This window comes from Bombina bombina, chromosome 11 (assembly GCF_027579735.1).
Source record: "Bombina bombina isolate aBomBom1 chromosome 11, aBomBom1.pri, whole genome shotgun sequence".
NCBI classification, from domain to species: domain Eukaryota; kingdom Metazoa; phylum Chordata; class Amphibia; order Anura; family Bombinatoridae; genus Bombina; species Bombina bombina.
This window is the reverse complement of record NC_069509.1, coordinates 60,423,946-60,435,461: the sequence shown is the minus strand read 5'-3', so window position 1 is coordinate 60,435,461 and position 11,516 is coordinate 60,423,946. Positions and strand designations below refer to the sequence as shown.

General features: G+C 43.8%; 1 protein-coding gene across 4 annotated transcripts in view; it reads right to left on the bottom strand.

Moving 5' to 3' along the window:
* TSC2 (TSC complex subunit 2) overlaps positions 1–11,516 on the bottom strand; it is a 213,609-nt gene that overhangs the window by 144,690 nt on the left and 57,403 nt on the right. For all 4 annotated transcript variants that reach the window (XM_053694513.1, XM_053694514.1, XM_053694515.1 and 1 more), the window contains exon 8: positions 7,270–7,395. In XM_053694513.1, coding sequence (XP_053550488.1) covers positions 7,270–7,395 — 126 coding nt within the window. The remainder of the gene's footprint in view (positions 1–7,269; positions 7,396–11,516) is intronic.

Here is an 11,516-nt window from a genome sequence, read left to right as displayed (position 1 = left end):
GAGGCATCACTGCAATACCTTTTTTTACCCGCCAATGCAGAGAGAGACACTCGGTAGCCCTCTCTGCTTCAGCCAGCGATGGTGCCGATCATTGGTGGGTGGGAGCCATTGCTGGGAGGCGGCCCATCGCTGGAGGATATCCGGTAGAGGGTAGCGGGTGGGACTGCTACACTATGGAACTAGTAAAGTGTAAAGGAAAGGAGGGAGGGGGGAATAAATGTTACCTAAGGGATCTGGGAGGGGGTGGGGGTAGGTTATTCGGGGAGGGGGGCAGCTACACAACAGGAAAATTGGATTTTTATTTATTTTTTTTAATTAAAAACATAAATTATGCTTACCTGATAATTTTCTTTTCTTCCGATGGAAAGAGTCCACAGCTGCATTCATTACTTTTGAGAAATAAGACCCTGGCCACCAGGAGGAGGCAAAGACACCCCAGCCAAAAGCTTAAATACTCCTCCCACTTCCCTCATACCCCAGTCATTCTGCCGAGGAACAAGGAACAGTAGAAGAAATATCAGGGTGGGGAGCTGTGGACTCTTTTCATCGGAAGAAAAGAAAATGATCAGGTAAGCATAATTTATGTTTTTCTTCCTAAGTGGAAAGAGTAGTAGATTCAGGAGTAATTTAAGGAAGCACTTCTTTACAGAAAGAGTGATTGATTTATGGAATAAACTTCCTCAAGAGGTAGTAGCAACAAACACTGTGGGGGACTTTAAAAATGCATGGGACAAGCATAAGGCTATCCTACAAACTAGATAAGTTTATACTGTTAGGTAATATCAGGCAGACTTGCTGGGGTTATGGCTCTTATCTGCCGTCAATATCTATGTTTCTATGAGTCCACAGCTGCATTCATTACTTTTGGGAAAACAATACCCAAGCTATAGAGGACACTGAATGCCAAAACAGGAGGGTACAATAGACGGCCCATTCTGAGGGCACCAGGCCTGAAAACCACTATCCAACCAAAAAACCCTGCTTCGTCCAAAGCCGAGAAAACAGAAAGGAAAAAGACCCCAAGGACACTGACCAGCAGATAGCCCAGAAGCCTAGCTAGAGACTGCAACATCAGACACAACTGAGCCAACAGTCCTCAGGGAAACACCGTCGCCCAACAGTCGGTCCCCCACCACACACCCTTTACTAGCGAAGAAAACGCCAGCCAGAACTCCCAAAGGAATAAGGCAAGGAAGAGCCAAATGGAAACCGAAAGGTTACCACAAACTCCATAAGAGGAAAAAAAAACCAAATCAAACCAAGCTCGCAAGACCTAAATGGGTCCTGACAACAAGGGGAGGCAACGCCCAATCCAAAGAGAAAACACAAGGTTTAAAACCAGGAAGCGGAACAGAGAAAATGTTCTCCCAACATCCTGCAAAGGATTGGAACAGCTAGCTAGCACACGATCAAGGCGCAAACAGATGTAGCTGGTTTCAAAGAGCAACCCTTCACTTGCCAGGCAGCAAGTCAACCAGCGCCTAGGAACAACTGAAAACGGAGGCCAAACATCATCCGAACTCAGGACCCTGAATAATTCAGGCAAAATTACCTGCAGCAGACCCAGGCGAAGGTAAACACCTGAGACAAGAACACGGAGCCATCCTCAGGATGACACAGAAGAAATACTTGCTAGAAACGGCTACCAAAATTTAGAGTGCTAAACCTCCACTATAGAAGGCACACTCTAGGCAACCGAAACTGCCAGACCTACACATAGGTCTCGAAAATAAAAGGAGAGCCCAGAACCTCAACGAGCACCAATGCTCCCCCAAGATCTGAGAAGAACAACAAATCTCAGGACCTACCTCCAGCCAGACCAGCCCAAGCATCGGGGACCAGAAAAACCCCAGCTCAAAAAACGAGCTGAAAAAATGGCAAAGCCATTACAACAGTGCTTGGGTGCCAACCCGAAACACCACATGGAGACCCTCGACAAGGCCGTAGACCTAGAGATCTAGCTAAAGGCCCAACATAGACTCAAGGCGGAGTCAGCAACTCTCCAAATGGACAGAACAACCCAGAGAGCTCTCTCTCTCCCCGAAATAGGTTAACCCGTCTGTCCCAACCTCCTGAAGACAGGAGAAGCCCTAAGATAGGGACCACACTTCCGAAAAAAGGATATAAGCTCCACCCAAGACAAAGGGGGTCGGCAAACGGGCTGTAAGGACAGAGCACCTGCGCCCATGACACAGCCATAGGCTGAACCGAGAGAACAAATCTCCAACGCCCTGACCTGGAAGGAATCCCCTGAGAATTTAACTGGCTAGCACACAGACAAGGTGCCATAGCTGCAGTGGTTTCACAGCAAACCTTTTGCTTGCAGAGCAGCGAAGCCATCACACTATTTCAGCAAGCCGACCAAGGGAAACCGACCGATAGGCGAAAGGCAAGCCCAAGGGGCATCAGCACCCAGAAAAACCTGGCCAACTGAACCAGTTCAACTAGTCCAACCAAAGAAACCGCCCAAGTTTCCTGGAACTGGGGAACCCCGGACCAGCTCTAGATCCTAACAGTCCGGTACAACCCTCAACGGGATCCACAAAGGAAACACTGAGTGAGAACCTCAGCCACCGGAAGAACCAGAGCGAGTAGAGGTCCGAGCCCCCAAACAAACAAGAACCCGGAAACTGAAACCCCCCGTATGATATAATACCAGACCCCCGGGAGATAACCATATAATGTCTAAAGTAAAGAGGACAACGAGAAAAACTCGCAAATCCCGACCAAAAGACGAGACCACCCCTTGCAAGAGTCCAACGCTCTAAGGAGCTAAGGAGGCAAAGACCGAAACAAGGTCATTAGAGCCCTAGGCGGCAACAGCCACATGATGACCAAGAACAAGGGGATACCTCGAGAACAAAGTCACTCGAACAAAGGCTAATCTCCACATCACCCCCATAAAATCAGAGGAGAAGATGAAAGAAGGATGTGGAGCATCCCCCAGCACCGGGGAAGAAACCATAAACAGAGCTCAAGGAGACCACACTGCCCATGTCCCTACAAAGGAACCAACTCCCGAAGGGAACCAGGTCCCCCTAAGGGACCCGAGAAATGGACGAAGTTCAAAAGGTCTCAAAAAGAGAACTACAGCAGGAACAAGTCCAAGGACAATTCCAGAGCCTTAGAAGGCCAAACCACTCAAAACAACGGTAAGGAGGCGCTAATCCCCCAATCCTCCCAAGAGAGGAAAGAAACTCTAGGCCCCGAGGAAATCAGAGCAAAGAGAGAGTGACGCAGCGGAACTCCACTGACCCGGTCACCAGATTGAATGCTGAATAAGGACTGACATAATTCTCCCAGCCATACGGATCCTTTTAGAGTGCTCAGCTGAACTTCTAAAGAAAAACAAGAAAACACACAAATAATAATGTGAGCGGAAATGGAAGACCAGAACGTAAACACGTCCAGTCACAAGTTAAACCTTACAGTCCAAAAAAAGCGCACCCAACCATAAGGTTGCATCACTTCCAAAGGCCTTTATGTTCTAAGCCAAGAGCCCAGTTAACACTACACATAAGCAGATTGAATCACATAACAAACATGATTAAAAAAAACCCTGTTCAATAATCCCCCACGAGAGATATTAACTCTCGATCCCAAGATACCAAAGGAGCCTCACTGAGGCCCTATAAATATACTTAATAAGTCCTGCAAGATAGTTCCTTACGGGAAAACATAATAAGTTACAGTACATTCTGATGAAGTAAAATAAAAAACGATCTTACCGGAATCTACGCCGTGGAACAGGAACACGGCCCTTCAAGTGTGACAAATAGTAGCAGCGCCTCCGCCATTGACTTGAGAGAAGAAAGCAGGCAGCAAAGCGAAGTTCGACAACGCTGATTGCTTGTGGAGCTGTTAATATGAGTCGGGATGGTTTCACAGAAAGACTCTCCCTGCATCTCCGGACTCTAATTTTCACCCATGCTCTCACTGAGAGACTGATAGGATTACTTAAAGCTCCCGTCCCATGTCGAAGAGTACTACCCTCCATAAGAGACAAAACAAACTTCTGACACTTCTCTGCCAACCTCCTGGGATGAAAGGCAAAGAATGACTGGGGGATGAGGGAAGTGGGAGGAGTATTTAAAGGGTCATGAAACCCACATTTTTTCTTTCATGATTTAGAAAGAGCATGCAATTTTAAACAACTTTCTACTTTACTTCCATTATCTAATTTGTTTTATTATCTTGATATTCTTTGCTGAAATGCATATCTAGATAGGCTCAGTAGCTGCTGATTGGTTGCTGCACATAGAAGCCTCATGTGATTGGCTCACCCATGTGCATGTCTTTTGTCTTCAACTATAGATATCTAAAAAATGAAGCAAAATAAATAATAGAAGTTAATTGTAATGTTGTTTAAATTTGTTTTCTCTATCTGAATCAAGAAAGAAAATTGTTGGGTTTAGTTTCCCTTTAAAGGGCCATTATACACTCATTTTTTCTTTGCATAAATGTTTTGTAGATTATCTATTTATTAAGCCCATAAAGTTGTTGTTTTTTTAAAATTGATAATTTTGCTTATTTTTAAATAACATTGCTCTGATTTTCAGACTCCTAACCAAGCCCCAAAGTTTTATGAGAATACCGTCAGCTACCTTCTCCAGCTTGCTCCTGTTTGTGTAAAGGGTCTTTTCATATGCAAAAGAAGGGGGAGGGGGGGAGGGTCTTATTTCCAACTTGCAGTGGGCTTTCCAACTGCCTTTTCAACAGAGCTAAACTGAAAGCTTCTAAGTACGTTTTTAAACCATTTTATACTGGATTTTTATATCAGTATCTGTGCATCTTATTCTTTATAGTAGTGTCTATTACATGCAGTTAAATGAAAATGAGTGTATACTGCCCCTTTAAGCCTTTGGCTGGGGTGTCTTTGCCTACTCCTGGTAGCCAGGTTCTTATTTCCCAAAAGTAATGAATGCAGCTGTGTACTCTTTCCATTTAGGAAGAAAAAAAAGCTAATTGTATGGCAAACTGGGTACTAGCAGACAGCTGCCAGTACCCAAGATGGCGGCAAATAGGTAGAGGGGGGAGGATTAGAGAGCTGTTGGGGGGGGGGGAGATCAGGGAGGTTGGGGGCTAAGGGGGGATCCTACACTGCAGAATATATATATATATATATATATATATAGTTTTTAAAAAAAATAAAAAGCCTTTTATTTTAGTACTGGCAGACTTTCTGCCAGTACTTAAGATGGCAGGGACAATTGTGAGGTGGGGGAGGAAAGAGAGCTGTTTGAGAGGGGTCAGGGAGGGATCAGGGGGTGGGATGTGTCCGGTGGGAGGCTGATCTCTACACTAAAGCTAAAATTAACCCTAAAAGTTACCTTAACCCTACAAGCCTTCACTGCTGGGCATAATACCACTGTGGTGCGCAGCGGCATTTAGCGGCCTTCTAATACCAAAAAGCAATGCCAAAGCTATATATGTCTGCTATTTCTGAACAAAGGGGATCCCAGAGAAGTATTTACAACTATTTGTGCCATAATTGCACAAGCTGTTTGTAAATAATTTCAGTGAGAAACCTAAAGTTTGTAAAAAAGTGAACAATTTTTTTATTTTATTTGATTGCATTTGGCGGTGAAATGGTGGCATGAAATATACCAAAATGGGCCTAGATCAGTACTTTGGGTTGTCTAATACACTACACTAAAGCTAAAATTAACCCTACAAGCTCACTAATTAACCACTTCACTGCTGGGTATTATACACGTGTGGTGTGCAGTGGCATTTAGCGGCATTCTAATTACCAAAAAGCAATGCCAAAGCCATATATGTCTGCTATTTCTGAACAAAGGGGATCCCAGAGAAGCATTTACAACCATTTATGCTATAATTGCACAAGCTGTTTGTAAATAATTTCAATGAAAAACCTAAAGTTTGTAAAAAAGAGAACAATTTTTTTATTTGATTGCATTTGGCGGTGGAAATATACCAAAATGGGCCTAGATCAATACTTTGGGTTGTCTACTAAAAAAAAATATATACATATCAACGGATATTCAGGGATTCCTGACAGATATCAGTGCTCCAATGTAACTATCGCTAATTTTGAAAAAAAAAAATAGTTTGGAAATAGCAAAGTGCTATTTGTATTTATTGCCCTATAACTTGCAAAAAAAGCAAAGAAAATGTTGGGTATTTTTAAACTCAGGACAAAATTTAGAAACTATTTAGCATGGGTGTTTTTTGGTGTTTGTAGATGTGTAACAGATTTGGGGGTCAAAGTTAGAAAAGGCGTGTTTTTTTTCATCACATTTTTTTTAGTAAATTATAATATACTAGTCCTAAAGCCCGTTCACACAGGCCATTTTTTGCAGTACAGCGGTCCCACCCCTTGCTCGCTCTCTCCCCCTCTCTTTTGCGCTCTCTCCCCCTCTCTTTTGATCTCTCGCTCCCCTCTCTCTTTTGCTCCCTCTCCCCTCTCTCTTTTGCTTTCTCTCCCCCCTCTCTTTTGCTTTCTCTCCCCCCTCTCTTTTGCTCTCTCCCCCCTCTCTTTTGCTCCCTCTCTCTCCCCCCTCTCTTTTGCTCTGTCTCTCTTTCTCCTTTTTTTTTGCTCTCTCTCCATTTTTTTTTTGCTCTCTCTCCCCCCCCTCTCTTTTGCTCTCTCTCTCCCCCCTCTTTTGCACTTTCCCCTCTCTTCTGCTCTTCCCCCTCTCTTTAGCTCTTTCCTAATTCCTATCTTTTTGTCTCTTCCCCTCTCTTTCTATTTCTCTCCCCTCTCTGTCTCGCCGACCATGCCCGCCCCTGGCCCCGCCCCCAAACAGCCCGTGCCTGCCCACTGTCCCGCCCGACTACGCCCACTTTCCCCGCAAACAGCATGGATTGTCAGGTAAGGCCAGGTGTGTTTGTCCTTGTGCTGTCTCTACTGCGATTAACAGCTTCGGACAAACACACTTGGCCTTTTATATAATAGGATGATGAAAATAATGGTATCTTTAGAAAGTCCATTTAACAGTATATAATATGTGTGGGTACAGTAAATGAGTAAGAGGAAAATACAGCTAAACACAAACACCGCAGAAATGTAAAAATAGCCCTGGTCCCAAACGGTAAGAAAATTGAAAAGTGCTGTGGTCACTAAGGGGTTAAATAAATACAAAACTAGCTAAATGCTGCAAAACGTGGCAACTTTTGGTTTTGTTTCACTGACAAATAAAGCCCGGATTAATGCACATGCCTATTACCCATCACCTCTGTACATATACACCACCACCCATCACCTCTGTACACATACACCACCTAATAATGTCTCTAGCTACTAACCTTCCAGCACGGCTCACACAGCTCCTTAACATTAATGGTCCGGCACAGGGTGATGACAAAAGTGGGAATGCTTTCTGATGGAAGACAGTTGTAACAAACCACTGCATCTAAAACCTTCAACGACATCTGCAGAAAAGTAGGGGACAGAGAGTAAGCAACTGACATGCTAACCGCAGTTCATAGTGGTATATGTGATCGTAGCCCAGCAGAGTAAGGCACAGGAAACTGTAATGGAACTGTCCCAGCAGCACGCAAACTGTAAGATAACTGCAGCAAATCTTAGCACTGGTGAAGCTGCAAACTGCTATATAAGTGCAGCAAATCTTAGCACTGGTGAAGCTGCAAACTGCTATATAAGTGCAGCAAATCTTAGCACTGGTGAAGCTGCAAACTGTAAGATAACTGCAGCAAATCTTAGCACTGGTGAAGCTGCAAACTGCTATATAAGTGCAGCAAATCTTAGCACTGGTGAAGCTGCAAACTGTAAGATAACTGCAGCAAATCTTAGCACTGGTGAAGCTGCAAACTGTAAGATAACTGCAGCAAATCTTAGCACTGGTGAAGCTGCAAACTGCTATATAAGTGCAGCAAATCTTAGCACTGGTGAAGCTGCAAACAGTAAGATAACTGCAGCAAATCTTAGCACTGGTGAAGCTGCAAACTGTAAGATAACTGCAGCAAATCTTAGCACTGGTGAAGCTGCAAACTGTAAGATAACTGCAGCAAATCTTAGCACTGGTGAAGCTGTAAACTGTAAGATAACTGCAGCAAATCTTAGTACCGGTGAAGCTGTAAACTGTAAGATAACTGCAGCAAATCTTAGTACCGGTGAAGCTGTAAACTGTAAGATAACTGCAGCAAATCTTAGCACTGGTGAAGCTGTAAACTGTAAGATAACTGCAGCAAATCTTAGCACTGGTGAAGCTGCAAACTGCACTATAACTGCAGCAAATCTTAGTACCGGTGAAGCTGTAAACTGTAAGATAACTGCAGCAAATCTTAGCACTGGTGAAGCTGTAAACTGTAAGATAACTGCAGCAAATCTTAGCACTGGTGAAGCTGCAAACTGCAAGATAACTGCAGCAAATCTTAGCACTGGTGAAGCTGCAAACTGTAAGATAACTGCAGCAAATCTTAGCACTGGTGAAGCTGCAAACTGCAAGATAACTGCAGCAAATCTTAGCACTGGTGAAGCTGCAAACTGCAAGATAACTGCAGCAAATCTTAGCACTGGTGAAGCTGCAAACTGCACTATAACTGCAGCAAATCTTAGCACTGGCGAAGCTGCAAACTGCAAGATAACTGCAGAAAATCTTAGCACTGGTGAAGCTGCAAACTGTAAGATAACTGCAGCAAATCTTAGCACTGGTGAAGCTGCAAACTGCAAGATAACTGCAGCAAATCTTAGCACTGGTGAAGCTGCAAACTGCAAGATAACTGCAGCAAATCTTAGCACTGGTGAAGCTGCAAACTGTAAGATAACTGCAGCAAATCTTAGCACTGGTGAAGCTGCAAACTGCAAGATAACTGCAGCAAATCTTAGCACTGGTGAAGCTGCAAACTGCACTATAACTGCAGCAAATCTTAGCACTGGCGAAGCAGCAAACTGCACTATAACTGCAGCAAATCTTAGCACTGGCGAAGCTGCAAACTGCAAGATAACTGCAGAAAATCTTAGCACTGGTGAAGCTGCAAACTGTAAGATAACTGCAGCAAATCTTAGCACTGGTGACGCTGCAAACTGCACTATAACTGCAGCAAATCTTAGTACCGGTGAAGCTGCAAACTGTAAGATAACTGCAGCAAATCTTAGCACTGGTGAAGCTGCAAACTGCACTATAACTGCAGCAAATCTTAGCACTGGTGAAGCTGCAAACTGCACTATTACTGCAGCAAATCTTAGCACTGGTAAAGCTGCAAACTGCAAGATAACTGCAGCAAATCTTAGCAGTAGCGAAACTGCAAGATTGCAGCAAACCTTAGCACTGGTGAAGCTGCAAACTGCAAGATAACTGCAGCAAATCTTAGCACTGGTGAATCTGCAAACTGCTATATAAGTGCAGCAAATCTTAGCACTGGTGAAGCTGCAAACTGTAAGATAACTGCAGCAACTCTTAGCACTGGTGAAGCTGCAAACTGCACTATAACTGCAGCAAATCTTAGCACTGGCGAAGCTGCAAACTTAAAGATAACTGCAGCAAATCTTAGCACTGGTAAAGCTGCAAACTATAATATAACTGCAGCAAATCTTAGCACTGATGAAGCTGCAAACTGTAAGATAAATGCAGCAAATCTTAGCACTGGTGAAGCTGCAAACTGCACTATAACTGCAGCAAATCTTAGCACTGGTGAAGCTGCAAACTGCACTATAACTGCAGCAAATCTTAGCACTGGTGAAGCTGCAAACTGCAAGATAACTGCAGCAAATCTTAGCAGTAGCGAAACTGCAAGATTGAAGCAAATCTTAGTACCGGTGAAGCTGCAAACTGTAAGATAACTGCAGCAAATCTTAGCAGTGGCAAAGCTGCAAACTGCAAGATAACTGCAGCAAATCTTAGCACTGGTGAAGCTGCAAAATGCACTATAACTGCAGCAAATCCTAGCACTGGTGAAGCTGCAAACTGCAAGATAACTGCAGCAAGTCTTAGCACTGGCGAAGCTGCAAACTGCACTATAACTGCAGCAAATCTTAGCACTGTTGAAGCTGCAAACTATAAGATAACTGCAGCAAATCTTAGCACTGGTGAAGCTGCAAACTGCACTATAACTGCAGCAAATCTTAGCACTGGCGAAGCTGCAAACTGCACTATAACTGCAGCAAATATTAGCACTGGCGAAGCTGCAAACTGTAAGATAACTGCAGCAAATCTTAGCACTGGTGAAGCTGCAAACTGCACTATAACTGCAGCAAATCTTAGCACTGGTGAAGCTGCAAACTGTAAGATAACTGCAGCAAATCTTAGCACTGGTGAAGCTGTAAACTGTAAGATAACTGCAGCAAATCTTAGCACTGATGAAGCTGCAAACTGTAAGATAACTGCAGCAAATCTTAGCACTGGTGAAGCTGCAAACTGCAAGATAACTGCAGCAAATCTTAGCACTGGTGAAGCTGCAAACTGTAAGATAACTGCAGCAAATCTTAGCACTGGTGAAGCTGCAAACTGCAAGATAACTGCAGCAAATCTTAGCACTGGTGAAGCTGCAAACTGCAAGATAACTGCAGCAAATCTTAGCACTGGTGAAGCTGCAAACTGCACTATAACTGCAGCAAATCTTAGCACTGGCGAAGCTGCAAACTGCAAGATAACTGCAGAAAATCTTAGCACTGGTGAAGCTGCAAACTGTAAGATAACTGCAGCAAATCTTAGCACTGGTGAAGCTGCAAACTGCAAGATAACTGCAGCAAATCTTAGCACTGGTGAAGCTGCAAACTGCAAGATAACTGCAGCAAATCTTAGCACTGGTGAAGCTGCAAACTGTAAGATAACTGCAGCAAATCTTAGCACTGGTGAAGCTGCAAACTGCAAGATAACTGCAGCAAATCTTAGCACTGGTGAAGCTGCAAACTGCACTATAACTGCAGCAAATCTTAGCACTGGCGAAGCTGCAAACTGCACTATAACTGCAGCAAATCTTAGCACTGGCGAAGCTGCAAACTGCAAGATAACTGCAGAAAATCTTAGCACTGGTGAAGCTGCAAACTGTAAGATAACTGCAGCAAATCTTAGCACTGGTGACGCTGCAAACTGCACTATAACTGCAGCAAATCTTAGTACCGGTGAAGCTGCAAACTGTAAGATAACTGCAGCAAATCTTAGCACTGGTGAAGCTGCAAACTGCACTATAACTGCAGCAAATCTTAGCACTGGTGAAGCTGCAAACTGCACTATTACTGCAGCAAATCTTAGCACTGGTAAAGCTGCAAACTGCAAGATAACTGCAGCAAATCTTAGCAGTAGCGAAACTGCAAGATTGCAGCAAACCTTAGCACTGGTGAAGCTGCAAACTGCAAGATAACTGCAGCAAATCTTAGCACTGGTGAATCTGCAAACTGCTATATAAGTGCAGCAAATCTTAGCACTGGTGAAGCTGCAAACTGTAAGATAACTGCAGCAACTCTTAGCACTGGTGAAGCTGCAAACTGCACTATAACTGCAGCAAATCTTAGCACTGGCGAAGCTGCAAACTTCAAGATAACTGCAGCAAATCTTAGCACTGGTAAAGCTGCAAACTATAATATAACTGCA